The 17,417-nt window shown below is 39.0% G+C and overlaps 1 protein-coding gene across 6 annotated transcripts in view; it reads right to left on the reverse strand.

The window, feature by feature from the left end:
• Positions 1 to 1,399: 1,399 nt before the first annotated feature.
• Positions 1,400 to 17,417, reverse strand: part of LOC104605184 (calcium-dependent protein kinase 8-like) — a 92,420-nt gene continuing 76,402 nt past the window's right edge. For 2 of the 6 annotated variants that reach the window (XM_088900405.1, XM_019199058.2), the window contains 2 exons: positions 14,397 to 14,564; positions 13,726 to 14,161 (listed from right to left, as the gene is read on the reverse strand). In XM_088900405.1, the coding sequence (XP_088756531.1) occupies positions 14,126 to 14,161; positions 14,397 to 14,564 (204 nt within the window). In that variant the 3' untranslated portion in view covers positions 13,726 to 14,125. Of the gene's footprint in view, positions 1,566 to 1,678; positions 1,894 to 13,725; positions 14,162 to 14,396; positions 14,565 to 14,678; positions 14,795 to 16,036; positions 16,205 to 17,417 lie in introns of those variants that run through there. The other 4 variants (XR_016083908.1, XR_016084360.1, XR_016084292.1 and 1 more) reach the window with 4 other exon arrangements.

Here is a 17,417-nt window from a genome sequence, read left to right on the forward strand (position 1 = left end):
TGTTGTTTATTGTTTTTTTTTCCAATGTAACAAGCGTTTACAGAAAGATTTGGTGGCGGAGATGGTCTAATCACAGGGGCTGGTGTATTTGATCTTTAGATAGACGAGAATTGAGCCAGCAATAAATGAATAGTTGAGGACATTCGCTGCATATCTAAGAATTCACGGTATCATTGAATCAAGGTTTTTAAAACCGATTCAGACAGCGAGCTTGTCAGAGGTCAGGTTCTCATGTTGATTGGTCTGATTGTTTGAACCGAACAGATGACCCATTTTAACAAAAATAAAAAATAAAGATCAACCAAACCGTTTAGTGGTTCAAATGGTTCAACTGCCCGTGTCAGTAGTTTGCTGATCAAACCAACGGTTTTGAGTAAATAACAGTTCTTGGTTTTTTTTGTCTGACCATCCGGTCCAGTATAACAATGCCTCTCCGTTCATATGCATACATAAAGAACTCTCCACTAGAATTCACCTTAATTAAGATAAAGAAAAGCAGACCATACAGTAGCTAGCAGAACTAATGGCTACTTTATTGTAGCCTTGAGATCGAATCCCACCTAGGTTGGGTGGGGGGTTTGGGATTGGGGATGGACTACCCCTGTTATGTAGCCCCTTGGAGCAAAAAACAATGGCTACTTTATTTCAAAATCTTATGACCCTCCGGTGCCCCAACCCAAACCGGCATAAAATCATACCTTGACTCTTTTATCCATCCATCAAGGATTTTGATGGATATTAAGTGTGTTTTAGTCTCCATCAACGTGGCCATCAACGTGATCAACGAATGGATATTAAGGGGTACTCATTTACTTAAAGAAATGGAATTACAGATGTTTGATGGATATGGGTTCTTTGTTAATCGAGCCGAGCTTGAGTCCAGTGAAGCTCGGCTCGTGAGGTTCATGAGCTTAATCGAGCCTAGTATAATAAATAAATAATTTTTTATTATATACATAAATATGTATATATATAAATATAAAAAATAATTTTTATTAATAAAATAACATTTTATATATAATATTTTTATTTTATGTATAATGTAATTAATTTTTATAATCCTTATTTTTGTATGTAAAATAAAAACATTTTTATATGAATATATTTTGTTATTTTTTATATGTATAATAACAACTAATTTTTATAATTTTTAATTTTTTCTACGTAAAATAGAATAATATTTTTATATGTATAACTTTTATTTTTTAGAAAAAAACTTGACTTTGCAATCGAACTCAAGCCAATCCGAATTCAAGCTTGAGCCCAACACAATTTCAGCGAACTGAGTTCAAATAACCAAGTATTTGGCTCGAATCCACCCCTATTTATGGATATATGTTCAGATCTAATATTAAGGTTTCCGAACGTGATGGAAGAGAACATCCACAAGAGGATTTTGGAATACCTCCAAGACATCTTTATTTTCTCGATTGCAATAATTCATCTTTGAACAATTTGAGGCTAAGTGTATTTTACATTGCACATGAATATTGGTGAGATGACTTTTTCCAATCCATACCGGCTTTCATCATTGCCTCGAATTCTTCATAGCTGATTCGACCATCCTACAAAAATCAATAAATCAAACAAAACAAAACGGATGTAACCTGTCAGACAACAAAGAACTTTGCACGAGATTGTTATGAAGAAGATGTTTAACAGATGTTTCTAGATTCACCTTGTCTGTATCAACATCGGAGAGTATGTCTCGAATCACCTGCTCATTGTCAGGGCCAAGGTCATCCTCTAGTAATGCTTCTCTCAATAAACCCACTATCGTTCTTGTTGAACAAATTAAAAGCTGTGTACAGATGTTCTTTACTTCTAATTCTTTTCAGGTGAATGGAGATTGTGACGAACTCAGTTCAGAGTGTCACTCCCATCAATGTCCGCCTATGAGCATCAGGACAGTGATTACTCAGGGTGGATGATAGATGATAAAAATATAGCTAAGTACAAGAAAAAGAAAAGTATTGCACAAGCTGCTTCAATGAAAAACAGAAAAAAGTCAGTATGGATGGCTTATAGAATCCCAAGTAACCGAAATGTGTAATGGAGTCTGAGCACAAGAATGTCAATTTCAAAAAGCCCACCATGGAAACTCGTCCAAGTTGCATGTGTTTGTGTATCACATTCGGTATCTAATGAAAAGGGGATGGAATATTCAATCTGTCCACAACTTAATAGAGTAATCTAGGCTTCAAAGCAATGGCACCAAAGATTTTCGCGAAGAATCAACAATGGTTTCAACATAGCACTCATCTCAATCCCATTACTTGATGAACAATGGTCCAATAAGTAGAGAATAGCAATGGGAGTTTTCATGCAGGGATCTTATCAACTTTTTTTTTCCCTCCTTAACCATCTATAAGTTCTTTTATTCCTTCTTTTTTTTATCAATAACAAAACTTTGAATAATCAATCAGAATAGTTAATTATACAAAGGGGGAGATAAAGTCTCTTAACTCCCCAGCAGAGGCATGAACCCCCACAATGAGAAAACCAGAATTACAACTGAGCCCAATATATAGATTCCTTGTCCACCCCAAGCTTAACTAACCCATCAGCAAACGAATTAGCAGATCTCTTCACCCAACTGAACTTTATTTCCATGTCCTTAACTAGCCATCTGAATTTTCTCCTTTCGTTGTTGTAGTTCCATAATCCAGCCTTGTTTTCTTGCAGCCACCCTACCACCACCTCTGAATCCCTTTCAATTTCAAGCCTTCTAATGTTCATATCCTTTGCTCTTTGGGCACCTTCTAAGACTGCAAAGATCTCAGCCCTGAGAGAGTCACCGCTCCTGATTGGGCCTGAGAATAGAACTAAAACAGTCCCATTCTCATCTCTAAATACGCCCCCTATGCCTGACTACCCAAGATTCCCTCTTCTACTACCATCAAAGTTTAGCTTTATAAATCTAGTGGGGGAGAGGTCCAAGAAAGACTTAAACCCGTTTTGACCTGGGCACTGCTAGCAATCTCTCTCCAATTCCTTAGGAGATCATCCACAGTAAAATCTATGAATAGGTTCGATGATTTCAGCCACTGAACTACCCTGATGTGAATCAGCTCTATCAAATTTTCAAACTGACTAGCACACCGCAGCCCTTAGGCATCTCCACATAGTTCTGCCCCTTTTCAAATGCCACCTGATAAAAGAACAAAAAAAGGCTCTGCACATCTACAAGGGGTTCAACTCAAGCCCGAAGAGAGAAAAGGCCCATTTCCAAATAGTTTTTGCAACCCGGCAAGAAATCAAAAGGTGAAAACCAGTCTCCCCATCATCTTTACAAAGAATACACATATGAGGAAATAAACAAGTCTTGGGTCTCTTTTTTTGAAGTAGATCACTAGTGTTGATTCTATTCAGAAATAATTTCAAACAAAAACTTCCAACCCTAGGAGGAATTGGCTTGCATCAAATCTCTTTAACAGGGAAAGAAAAGCCTATAGGATTATCTAGCTGAGTCAAGACTTTAAAGAAGGAAGCATAAGAGAAGGAACCTGATGGGGCGGGGGTCCAAATTCTAGTGTCTTCTTTAGTGGGGTCTAAGAAAATATTTTCAAGAATACCCAAGAGAGTCAAAGTGTTGTTCAATTCTGCATATCTAACAACCCTTCTCAAGCCCAGGTTCCATCCAAACCCAGAAGTTGAGGAAGGGACAATGAAGGAGGATATGGGCTCATTTTTTAGGTTAGGGAGAGCATACAAAGATGGAAACTGACCCTTCAAAGGGGAATTCCCCACCAAACTCTGTTCCAAGAATTTTATGAGGTTGTCTGAGTTTGAATCATACCTAATTACCAGAGTTCCAACATCCCGTCCATTGTCCTCTAGCCCATTAATACTTGCCACTATTTTCCCATAGCTTCTCCTTCGCTAAAGAAAACCTCCATAACCATTTCTCCAATAAGGTCATATTCCTTTTTCTAATGTTCCCAATCCTTAAACCTCATGACTCTTACTTCTAATCACCACCTCCCACTCCACTCTATGATCCCTCTTCTCCTCTCCTGACTCCCAAAGAAAATCCCATTATCTTTACCAACCTATTAGACACCTTTACTGGAATCTTGAACACTGATAAGAAGTAGATGGGTAAATTGGCTAGGGTGGCCCTAATTAGTGTGGTCCTCTTAGGGTTGTCTCCCAAAGGTAAGCCAAGATAACCTAATGGCCAACTTGATATTGTGCATCCTAAAAGCTCCACACATTCTCTTATCTCCCCATCCTCCATGTTAACTCCCACTACACAACTTTTCTCAAAATTCACTTTAAGGTTGGACATTTATTCAAAGAGCTGTATTACCATTTTCAAGTTCCTAATCCACCTCAAATTTCCACCTCCATAGAAAAGTATTGTCATCTGCAAACTGTAAATGAGTAAGTGGGATCTCCTCCCTTCCTAACCTCCACCCTCTTATTAAATCCCTTGAATTTACTCTATGAATCAATCGTCCTAAAACCTCAACAATCAAGGTAAACAAGAATGGAGAGACTAGATCACCTTGTCTTATTCACCTTATAGCTGGGATGAAATCTACCACTATCCCATTTACTAACACAGAGTAATGACAATTCCTAACACAACCCATGATCCATTTACACCATTTTCCCCAAACCCAAAATTATCCATCACTTACTTCAAAAAGGACTAGTCCACCAATTCATAAGCCTTTTTAGGTCCAATTTGCACATCGCTCCCTTCTTTTTGACCTTTTTGAGATTTTCCACACTCTCATTGGCAATTAATAGTTGGTCAACTATCTGTCTACCCTTCACAAAGGCTCCCTAGTTAGGTGCAATAATATCAAGTAGAGCTTGCTTTAACCTCAAAGACAACACCTTTGCAGTTACCTTATATAGATTGTTTACCAAACTTATTGGTTTGAAATCTTTTGGATGAGAGGCATCTTTCTTCTTTGGGATCAGAGCAATAAAGGTGGAATTCAACCCAAGATCAATTATTCCCCTCCTATGAAACTCATCGAACACTAGCATGAGATCCCTTTCCAAGATTTCCCAACAGTCTTGGTAAAAGGCCATTGTGAAACCATCCAGGCCTAGAGCTTTTGTTCTGTCCATAGAAAACACAAATTCCTTTATTTCCTCCATTTCAAACCTCCTTTCCAACCTTTGTCTATTTTCTGCCCCAACATCTAGCCACTCCAACCCTTCTAACCACACCCTCCCACTTAAAGGCCTTTTGAAGATGGATTTAAAGTGATCCGTAAAGGCCTTTGCTATCTCATCCTAGCAGGTCAAAATTGACCCCTCAACATCCAGTCTTGAGATAGAATTCTTTCTTCTTCTACCATTTTCCACCACATGAAAGAAGCCAGTATTTCTATCTCCCTCCTTCAACCACTTGCATCAAGATTTTTGTTTCTAGCTAACTTCCTCCTTGTAAAGACAATCCTCCAACTGTATTCTCTATTCCCCTCTTTGTTCCTTGTCTCCCTCTTCACATTCTCAGTTCAGAGATTCTCTCTTTAAAGGCTATAAATAGAGGAGCAGGGCAAACCTCCAATATACAATTCTCAGTTCAAAGATTAAAAAGAGAGAAGAACCTGTAATTCGACTGCTCCTGCCTTCTGCTCTTTCTTGTTCTTGCCGCCATACCAGTTCGATCTCCACCTGTGGGAGCAATCAAGAAGTGTTCTTGATATTACCTTTTGGTAGAAAAGGTAATCAGAAGTTGTGCTCACTAGCCCTCCATTAGATTCTTGCTGAAGAATCAGGTTCTTGCTGAAGAGACCATCCTACTGATTCTGCTTCATCATGCATCGTGTCATTTTCGGTGGAAGCAGTCTTTGGATCTTTCCTTGGGTGTGAACACCTTCATTGGAGGTTATTGTTACTTCGTATCAGGTATAACCCTCCACTCCCTTTTGGTTTCATATCTGGTCGGGTTTAGGTTCAAGATTGATCATTGAAAATGCAGTTTTCTAAAATCGGGAATGTGATTCCCACGTGGGAGAGAGAAATTTTTGAAATTTCGCCCAACCTTCCTGCAGGGTTCGGCCATCTATATGATGGATCTCTCATCCCTTCAGTGGTATTAGAGCCAGGTTCAAATCTTGAACCAAAATTAACCAGATTTGGAATTGTGCAAATGAGCAGAAGGCATTCTACCCAATTTGCGCAGATTAGCGATTTTTTGGAAAATCGGTTCCCAGATTTTGGGCGATTAATCTAAAATTAAATATTTATAAATCTGAATTATATTTAGAATCGTTCTGCATATTTTTATTGATTTATGGGTTGTTTGTACGGTGGAGATCGAAATCTTTAATGGCGCAAGGAATCTGCGTTTTTGTTGTTCTTTTACATTCTTGGTCTGTAAATAATTTTTTTTTTTAGACAGAATGTATAGGAATTCAATTTTAATGTAATATTAATAGAAATTAGGTTTTCTATTTTATTTCATTCGAAATTGAAGCAGAAAACGCAAGGAGGAGATTTTCACAGATTAGGGTTCGACTATCTGCAATTTACAGTTTTGGAAACTGCATGCTGCAATCTAACTTTTGTTTTGCAGGGTATCAGTCCTACGAACAACCCTCATACTGATTCTTGAATGTCTTGTTTCAGTAATTTAATTTCAGATCATGTTCTTGAATTAAAAATCAAACCCTATACCCATTCGAATTAGATTGGACCAAACTGGTTAAACCGAATCTGTGGTTCGATGGGGGCTGTTCTCAGCCCTATTTTTTCACTAATGGGTCCAGGAGTTGATGGTTAATTGCAAGATGCAATTCAGCCCACACTTGTAAAACCCAATTTTAATATGTTAAAACTACTTTAGCCCATTTTCAGCATACAAGCTATATGGGCCGAACTGCTTTCTACAATTCAGTCCATATACCTAGATAATATTAATCAGTAATATTATGAATCTTTATGGGAATTTAATTATGGGTTTACAGTTATTAATTGATTAGATCAATTATGTTGTTCCTGCATGTGATGTATGGATGTGTGATGTGCAACGTTCATGGGCCATAAGTGCTTGGCCCATGCTGAAACGATAGTGGCTCTTGCGCACACCATGGCTGAATGTACATCATTGCCATGGTGTCCTTAAGATCATTGAATGATCTCCCTTCATGGTGGGCCCCACACAAGCTTCCTCCCCAAGAGGAACCGTGTGGATCCCTAATCGTTTAGGGCCCATCTAAATCTAGCTTTATGAAAGCCAGTGGGAGCCACTCTAGTTTGACCTAAATTAAACTAGGGCGTAATATTTCATTCCCACCACTGAAATATGAGTGCATGTGATAGGGAGATTCATATGATGAACTCTTTAAAGGCCTTCCATCATTAGCATGAAGATGGGTCCTTCAGTAATGAGGAAACGCACCATAAAATTGGGCTATCCATTTGCTGTTGGATCTGTTGGATTGTTTCATAAGATGATAGGGGTGTCATAAACCGATGTGGGAGGGGCCTATCCTAAAATGGAAGACTCTCTCACGGTACCTTGGCGTTCACGAATATGATGGGTGAGCACTCACTGGACAGAAATGTTTAACCTAAAATGGCAATGAACCTTGTCTGACAGAGGCCAAAGGGAAAGCTCATAAGATGAGTGGATATAATCCTTCACAGAAAGGTGATGGGGTTATGCAGCTAAAACAATTGCCTCCATGCACCCTATGTGATTTCTCACATTTCAAGAGACATAATTTGCAATATCCATCACTGAAATAGGAGGGAAATCTCGGAGATGAATAAATGAAAATGAAACATAGATTAAAAGCCATATCTATGTAGATAACATGAATCAAATAAGGTTGCGGACTAATATTTGCTTTTTATCAGAAATGACAAGCAGACAATTCACTAAATTGTTGGACGGCAACAAACTTAAGGGCCCAAATTACGCTGACTTGTACTGTAACCTTATGTTGGTCCCAACGTCCAAAAAATTGGACAAAGTAGCTAAAAACCCTGCTCCGGACCGTCCGGGTGATAGGGCTTTTGAGGCCCGTAGGAGGGACTATCAAGAATCGGAAGAGAAAAATTCCCTTGCCCGCTGCTACATCATAGCATCCTTAGACAATCCGATACAACAACAGTTCGATCAGATCGAATTGTCCAAGGATATCTTGGACAGTTTGAGGACGATGTATGAGGAGCAAAATCATTCTACTCGTCAGAAGGTCTTGAAACAGTTCATGACCGCGCAAATGTCCCAAAACTAGCAAGTTCATGACCATTGTCTTAAGATGATGGGATACATCAATGAACTTGAGGCTCTTGGATCCGGGCTTGATCATGTCACCAAGGTTGATGCCATCCTAAATTCTTTGCCTCATTCCTTCAATCAATTCATCATGAACTACAACATGAATAAACTAAATGTTCGCATCCATGAACTCAGCAATATGTTGCAGAAGGCCGAGGAACTGATAAAGAATGATGAACCCATTGCCATGCTTGTTGAAGCAGGCAAATCGGGCAAGAAGAAGAGGAAGGCAAAGGAAAGGCCTCAGAAGAAAGCTGCCAAATCCAAAAGGCAGAGGAAGGACAAAGCATCAGATGCTTGTCACTTTTGCAAGCAGGCCAGCCACTAGAAGAGGAACTGTCCTCAGTACCTGGAGACTAAGAAACAAGGTAATTTCGAATCCTTTGTCATAGAAACCAATTTGTTGGTAACTTCTGCTTCCTGATGTATTGACTCCGGGGCTTCAACTCATGCGTGTAATTCACTATAGGGGTTTAGGACAAGCAGAAGACTGAGTGACGGAGATGTGACTCTTTACTTGGGGACTTCTGCAAGTGTTGCAGCTACAACTATAGGAACTGTAGAGTTAGCTTTCAGAGAAGGAATTATTGTACTGAAAGATTGTCTTTATGTACCCACTTTGAGAAGAAATTTGATTTCTGTTTCAAAACTGTGTGGATGGATATTCTGTTCTCTTTAGTAATATGATTACTATTAAAAGAAAGAACAAATTCCTCGCATACGGGAACTAGAGAATGGTCTCTATGTTCTCCATCCTTATCTGGAAACTAACATAACCGAAACTACGTCGGATGATATCCCCAAGAAAAGAACCCGTGATACAGTTAATCCCACGTGCCTGTGGCATTACCAACTTGGCCACATCAACATAGATCGTATCACAAGGTTGGTAAAGGATGGTCCTTTAGATTTTCTAACTGTTGAAGATCTTCCAACCCGTGAACCTTGCATTCAGGGTAAGATGACAAAACGACCATTTAACGGTAAGCCTGAAAGATGTACAAACACGCTTGACCTTATACATACTGATGTATGTGGTGCCATGAGTGTTAGAACATGTAACAACACGCTTATTTCATAACATTTACCGATGATTACTCACGGTATGGTTAAGCGTACCTAATGAGACACAAGTCTGAATCATTTGAAAAGTTCAGAGAGTTCAGACAAGAGGTCGAGAAGCTGTTAGGGAGAGAAATTAAGACCCTTTGATCGGATCAAGGTGGCGAGTATCTCTCTGACGAATTCAGAGACTACTTAAAGGACAATGGGATAGTATCACAAGTAGCTCCTCCTGCTACACCACAGCCAAACGGTGTGTCAGAGAGGAGGAATCGGACTTTCTTGGATATGGCCTGATCACTTCTCGTACACTCGGAGTTACCCACATCCTTTTGGGGTTATACATTAGAGACTGTGATATACCTGCTGAACTGGGTTCCAACCAAATCAGTTCCGAAAACTCCCTATGAGCTTTGGACCGATAAGAAACCAAGTATAAGACACTTGAAGATTTAGGGTTGTCCAATGCATGTTAAAAGAACAAGTACGGAAAAATTGGAATCCAAGACCAGCCGTTGCCTATTTATAGGCTACCCCAAAGGCTCTGTGGGTTATATTGTATGACCCAAGAGAACAAAAGGTATTCTGTAGTCGAAATGCCCATTTCTTGGAAGATGATTACATCATGAACAATCATCATCAAGAAGTTGTTCTTGATTAGGAGAGCTCATGGGTAGTGGGAGATGTCTCACAAGCTCTAGCTAATGACCAACCAAGAAGATCTACCCGAGTTTCCAGGTCTCCAATCCGTTTCGGCTATGACGAAGAAAGTTACTTAGTGGAAGCCACGACCAGTGAAGAGGATCCCGTGACTTATACGGAAGCTATGTTGGACATAGATTCTTTAAAGTGGGTAGATGCCATGAGAGCTGAGATGGACTCAATGGAGACCAATGGAGTCAGGACTCTGATAGATTTGCCCCCTGGAGTAAAAGCAATTGGTTGCAAATGGATCTATAAGAGGAAGAAGAGCCATTAGGATATAAGGAAACCTTGAGACTTACAAGGCTCATCTTGTGGCGAAAGGGTATACTCAGAAAGAAGGAATCGAATATAAGGAAACCTTTTCGTCGATGGCCATGCTTAAATCCATTAGGATCCTGCTAGTTGTAGCAGCGTACCATGATTACGAGATTTGACAAATGGATGTCAAAACTGCGTTCCTGAATGGAAATCTTAGTGAAGATATCTATATGCAACAACCACAAGGCAAGGTTCACAGTTTGATGGTAGAGTCAAACTGAATCTTCCAACCTGTGAACCTTGAACAAAATCCGGATGAACCCTGTGTTTAGAGGAAAACCAGTGGGGACAAGGTTACGTTCCTATTTGTATGTAGATGACATTCTACTTATTGGGAATGATGTAGGAATGTTGACTATGGTGAAAGTATGGCTTTCACAGCAATTCTCCATGAAAAATCTTGGAGAAGCCTCCTACATACTGGGTCTTCGACTTTATAGAGATAGATTGAAGAGGATAATAGAATTATCCCAATCTGCTTATATTCACAAAATAGAGATACAACATGGAGAACTCCAAGAAAGGAAATGTTTCTTTCAGGCATGGAGTCACTCTCTCCAAGGGTATGTCTCCCAAGACTCCCGAAGAGATTGAGGGCATGAAGGACGTTCCCTATGCCTCAGTCGTAGGGAGCATCATGTATGCCATGCTGTGCACTCGTCCTGACATCTCTCAGGCAGTGAGTGTGGTAAGCAGATTTCAGTCAAACCCAGGGCAGGAGCATTGGACTGCTGCGAAAAACATACTAAAATACCTTCAAAGGACAAAAGAGTTTTGTCTAGTATTCGATGGTAGTTCACTATAGATCCAAGGATATACTGATGCCGATTTCTAGTCAGATCCAGATGATAGAAAGTCTGCATCTGGTTATATCCACACGATAGGATCGTGTGCTGTTAGCTGGAAGAGCAGCAAACAGGGGTCCTAAGTAGTAAGAATAACAGTCCACAACCCAAGCCGAACACATTTCCGTAAGTGAGGCTGCCTAATGAATGAAGGTGTTCATTCTTGAATTTGGAATTCAGCACATCACCCATTCCATTATTGTGTGACAACACTGGATCTATGGGAGATTGATGTTAAAAGGTAGCATCAGCGAAGAATGTGACAGACCCATTGAGTAAGCCACTGACACAGAAAGTGTTTAAGAAACACGTGGAAAGTCTGGGACTCCGGCTTGTACCCGATTGGACCTAAGTGCAAGTGGGAGCTGTCAGATAGTGTATACCCTTAGCTCCAATCAGAATGATGTACATTATGACATTTAATGAATAAAGTACATATTAGATTCATGTTATTATGGTGTGTTTCTGTGTAATACCCTTAAACTCGACACATATGAGACTCGTGTTAGTTTAGAATCTTCACAGCCATTGGATAGATCTGGGGAGATTTATCCTGCCAAGGCTGACACTGATGTGCCGCCAAGTTGGTTGAGGTGGCTTGTCTCAGCTGTTAGGGTGAAACCTGAGGTACATGTAGTGTGGGTTTTTCTTGAAATTCTAAACCGGACCAGAATTCCAGTATTGCCCTAGACCTTAGAGATTGATGGGCAAAACTGGAATGTTACACCTGACCCCTAGACTCGATTATGATACTACACTAGGTGTCGGATTGGGCTGTCTTTGACATGCTAATCAGTGAGATCCTTAGAGGGGTAAAAAACTGGGTATGTTGGGACAGTTCGATTATTCATCCGAGTGGGTGATCATAATGACAGTATTAGCCCCTTTGTCGGACAAAGTGATTGATCGGGGATGCACTCTCTGATGGAAACCAAAACTGTCGGCAGTCGATTTCAACCGTTGAAATTTGTTTTGCAAATATATTTGTATAAAATATACATATATATTATGGTTTCAAAATGTTTACAAAAAGTTTTAATTCCCGGGATTCATATGAGTAAAGAGTGCAGCACTGTACCTTGCAGCCGAGGGAGAGGTCCTCTCTTGTCGGGCAGTGTTTGATCATTATGGACTGAGAGGTTAAGTGTAAGACCATTGAGGGTAATACACCTGATGGGCTAATCTTGCATCTGTCCACAGTCCTTGGGCCCATTAAGAGCCCATGGTGATGGACTAAGGGGTTCATTGTCACCTACAGTGAATTCAGCTAGGCTTTGTAACAGAGGTTGGGCTGAACCCATGTGGCTGATGTGTAAATCATTGTTTGTGTCCCACGCCATACAAGGATATCCAACTGGGCAGCAGTTTGGAGGGTAAGTGAGCAGATGGACTTAATGGGCCTAAAGCCCAATTCGAACTGTCTTAATGAGATTAATTAAAAGGGGGCGGTTCTGGGATTTGGATCAGCCGATGGGATAAGAGATTGTGTCTATCCACTCAGAGAGTCCAGATCCAAATAAAGATTTGGATCAAGAAACTCCTAATTAGATTAGGAGGGTTGATCTTTATCTGCAGATAAGATAAGAGATTATCCTTATCTCTTAAAGAAAGTCCAAATCCAAATACAAGATTTGGATTAGGAAACTCCTAATGAGGTTTGGAGATGCTCTCTTTAAAGGCTATAAATAGAGGAACAGGGTGAACCTCCAATATACAATTTTCAGTTCAGAGATTAAAAAGAGAGAATAACCTGTAGTTCGACTGCTCCTGCCTTCTGCTCTTTCCTACTCTTGCCGCCATACCAGTTCGATCTCCACTTGTGGGAGCGATCAAGAAGTGTTCTTGATATTACCTTTTAGTAGAAAAGGTAATCAGAAGTTGTGCTCACTAGCCCTCCATCAGATTCTTGTTGAAGAATAAGGTTTTTGCTTAAGAGACCATCCTGTTGATTCTGCTTCATCCCGTGTCGTATCATGTTCGATGGAAACAGTCTTTGGATCTTTCCTTGGGCATGAACACCTTCATTGGAGGTTATTGTTACTTCGTATTAAGTATAACCCTCCACTCCTTTTTGGTTTCAGATCAGGTCTGGTTTAGGTTCAAGATTGATCCTTGAAAATGCAGTTTTCTAAAATAGGGAATGTGATTCCCACGCGGGAGAGAGAAATTTTTGAAAATTTGCCCAACCTTCCTACAGGGTTCGGCCATCCATATGATGGATCTCTCATCCCTTTAGGGGTCAGGTGTAACATTCCAGTTTTGCACATCTATTTCCAAAGTCCAGGGCAATACTGCAATTTTGGTCCGGTTCAGGATTTCAAGAAAACCCACACTACATGTACCTCAGGTCTCACCCTGGCAGCTGAAACAAGCCACCCCAACCAACTTGACGACACATCAGTGTCAACCTTGGCAGGATAAATCTCTCCAGATGTATCCAACGGCTATGAAGATTCTAAACTAACACGAGTCACATATGTGTCCAATTTAAGAGCATTACACAGAAACACACCATAATAACATGAATCAAATATGCACTTTATTTATTTACATTAGATGTCATAATGTACAACATTTTGATTGGAGGTAAGGGCATACACTGTCTAACAAAATCCACACAAAATTCTGCTGTTAAAAATACAGGTACAACATCGATTTGATCCAAATACTAGACCTTAGTGCTACAACACAGAGAGATCATCCCAGACCTACAAAAATCATATAAAAGGATCACACGACCCCACTAGGAGGGGTTGGAATCCCTTTAAATTCTTCACACCATTCAGCTGAACCAGTTACAAGTATTTTTCTTGGTACACGACCAAGAGATAAGAGGAGAAGAACCCAGAAAATTCTCTCAGACCCGTCCGACAGAGTTTCTCTGATCTTTACTCAAAAAAGGGAAGAAGGAAATAAAGAATTCAGATCGATCTTGTTTTCAGGTCCAATAGACTTGTTCTGATACCATGTTAACCTGAAAAGTAAGAAGAAAAGACGAGAAGAACAGAGGGTGAGAGAAAAGACAGGGGAGAAAAGAGGAGAGAAAAGATTGAGGCAAAAAGCATGCTTGCAGTGCCAACTCTCGTACTTCTATTACGGCATCCCAAACATTAATTAAAAATACAAGAAAAGTCAATAATAACCCTACGACACTATAATTATAGAAAAAGACAATTTTGACGAGAAGTTTGAAATTGGAATACACTCACGACATCTATTAACATCTGAACATCTGGATCAGGAACAGGTTGCCCAATCATATGGAGTCCATCCTTGACTTCTTCAAAGGTCAAATTTCCATTGTTGTTAGTGTCCATCATATGAAAGATCTTTTTAATACCAATTGTTTGATCCATTGGCAAGATATCTGCTACAACCTGTATAATGTAAACTCAAAAAGATTACAAGCCTTGCATTACTAAAAATTGTAATCAATAGAACATAGACAAATAGAAAACAACTTCCACGAATTCACAGAAGCTTTTACTTACTCTTAGAGCTCTCTTCTTAAATTTATTCATCAACGAAAACTGCTTAATCTTTGTTGTGACACATTCTCCTAGAGGAACATTCAGTACCTTATTGGCATTTTGCGGCCAGGAATGTTCTTCATATAACATGTAAGAAAAAGAATAAGCTCAATTATCATATAGTGTAATTTCACTTTGTGTTAATGAGAAATTGGGATTAGCAACAAATTCAAGTGTGGACTGATACCAAAATCAAAATAAAACTAAACTAAGAAAATAATTGTCAAAGAAGTCCTATTTGACAATATATGAAACATTTCCCAAAGTGTAGGAAATTTTCAAAAAACATTTTTGTTCCTCATCTTACCAGCACAAACATAAAATATTACCAAAAGATTTTAATTAGGTGAGACAGAAGCTAGGCGTCCATGATAGAAACTAAAAATAAACAAAAACTATGCTTGAAGAAAAGAGGTCTTAATAGAATTGTGATCCAGTCTGAAAATAGTTGAGATTAATAATAAATAAGAGATTTGTCCTAGTTCAAGTGAAAGAAGAGAGAAGAGGAGGGAAGAAAAGGACTGAAAACAAAGAGAGATCGACTAGAGGCTCCCCATCACTATCAGAAATCTTCATATTATGATCTATAAGAGTATCTACTGGTGTTTCTCCTAATAGACCAGTTTCTTGTAAAATGACTACATCTGCTTTTTCTTTTCTTAAAACATCCTTAATTATTGATCTCTTCCTTGCACTCCCTAAACCTTTTACATTCCAACTTAAAATTCTCATCTCACACTACTTTAGAGACCCCTTTCTTTTTTAACCTTCTTCCTCGATCCTCTTTTCCCTTCCCTTCCTCCACTAAACTCTTTATTCCCCTCGATATCCCTTTTCAATCCCTCCACCTCACTTAGCTTTCCTCTTTCTTTCTTTCCCTCTCCTTCAAAGTGCCATAGATAAGCTTTCAGGTCATTGGGATCTTTAATTCTACATCCAAGTTTCCCAAAAAGTTCGGCTACAGAGTCTTCTAATTCTTTGCTGCCCCCCTCCCAACTTTATTATTTTTTTCTCTCAAAGTAGTACCATTATCCACCCCTAAATTAGCTCCCTGCCACCCAAATTTTCTTGCAAACTTGTCACTTTTTTATCTTTTAAGGCCCCAAACAGGCTACTCATTAGCTCCCAAACCTTCTCCCTTTTTTCCTTTTCCTCTTCATCTACTCTTACCAACCCCACTTCCACAGGCTCCTTGTTACCAACACCTTTGCCATCTTTAGTAGTAGGGGCTCTGAGCTCAACAGAGTGTGTAATCACTGGAACACCTATTTCAGGCATAGGAAAATTATTAGTTCTGCAAATTGAATTGACAAGAGTACCTGAGGCCGAGGGGAAAAGACACGACTCCACCAAGTGAGCACTCTTTGTAGTCCCATCCAATTCAAGGGTAGAGTTGCAACCTTCCAATGTGATTTGTTTGCTCTTGAGGGGAGTTGACATGTCATTATTCAACCTCTGATCACTTCCAAACCTCTCTAGTTCAGCCCCTGACGAAAGCATGAAAATGTATATCTAAAGTGTGCTCAACAATTGACATTTGTAAAATAAAAAGCTTAAAAGTAATATTTTTTTCATAATAATTTTATAAATGTCAATTTTATTATTTATGCAATTTTTATGCTTAAAGAACTAATAATTGAATGGAGGAAAGCCCAAACATAGGTCGAAGAAACCCAAACCCAAGTTCCATGACCCAGGTATGAGTGCTGATTCGTTTTCCGCTTTACTCTAAATAGGGTCCGGTATTTTGGGCATATCTTTCTCTACAAATGTTGAAATTTAATGATTCTTCAGGCTATGGACAGCTAAGAGATAGGGCTACAACTCATCTGTTGATAACTTCCTCTAAATAAATCTCTGTCCAGGCGAAAATTGGGGGATAAGACGCTGATCCGGGCTGAGTAGATTGAGGAGCTTGGCAGCACAATAAAAAGGAAAAATTTGACCAAAAAGGGGGACGACTTGCAGAGGTTATTTTGGCATTATTTTCTCAGTCTTTCACAAAGGAGAAGAGGGGAGAATGATGTCCAAGCGCGACTGAAGCTTCAACAAGGCTAGGGAGGATCTTGATCGATGAGTTTTACTTGTTATTTTACTTTGATTCCTTGAGAGATTTCAATGTTTAATTTTATTCTTGAAAGATATTTTTTATTATTTTGATAAACCCTAAAGTTATATTCTTCAATTTTCATATAATATTAGTCATTCTCTTTTTATGTGCAATTTGATGGAAAATAATTGATTGGGTAGATTTATTTTATGAGTATTAGTCATTCTCTTTTTATGTGCAATTTATTGGAAAATAATTGATTGGGTAGATTTATTTTATGAGTTGATCTTTGACTGCAATACTGTCAATCTGATATATTGTCATTCTTGGGTAGCTTGTAAGAATAGATCATTCTGTTCATTGAAAATTAATTCTCTTAGAACAAATACTTTTATTCTTGTCGTTGGTTTCAAAGTTATATTTCCCGATTGTTTGTTTGGGATGTGAAACTTGCAATTGAGTAATAAATAGGAATCAAAGTCGAGACCAGTTAAGCAAATCGATCAAGTGAATCTTGAAGCCTTGTTCATCACAGACTATTTTTCATCCTTTAATCATCGCTACTTTTATTCAAATATTTTTGTTTTTTCTTTTTATTTTTAGCAAATCATTTTTTTCTAGGTTATTCACTCTTAGCGATAACTCATTTT

Source organism: Nelumbo nucifera, chromosome 1 (assembly GCF_055504915.1).
Source record: "Nelumbo nucifera cultivar China Antique chromosome 1, China Antique-T2T, whole genome shotgun sequence".
NCBI lineage: Eukaryota > Viridiplantae > Streptophyta > Magnoliopsida > Proteales > Nelumbonaceae > Nelumbo > Nelumbo nucifera.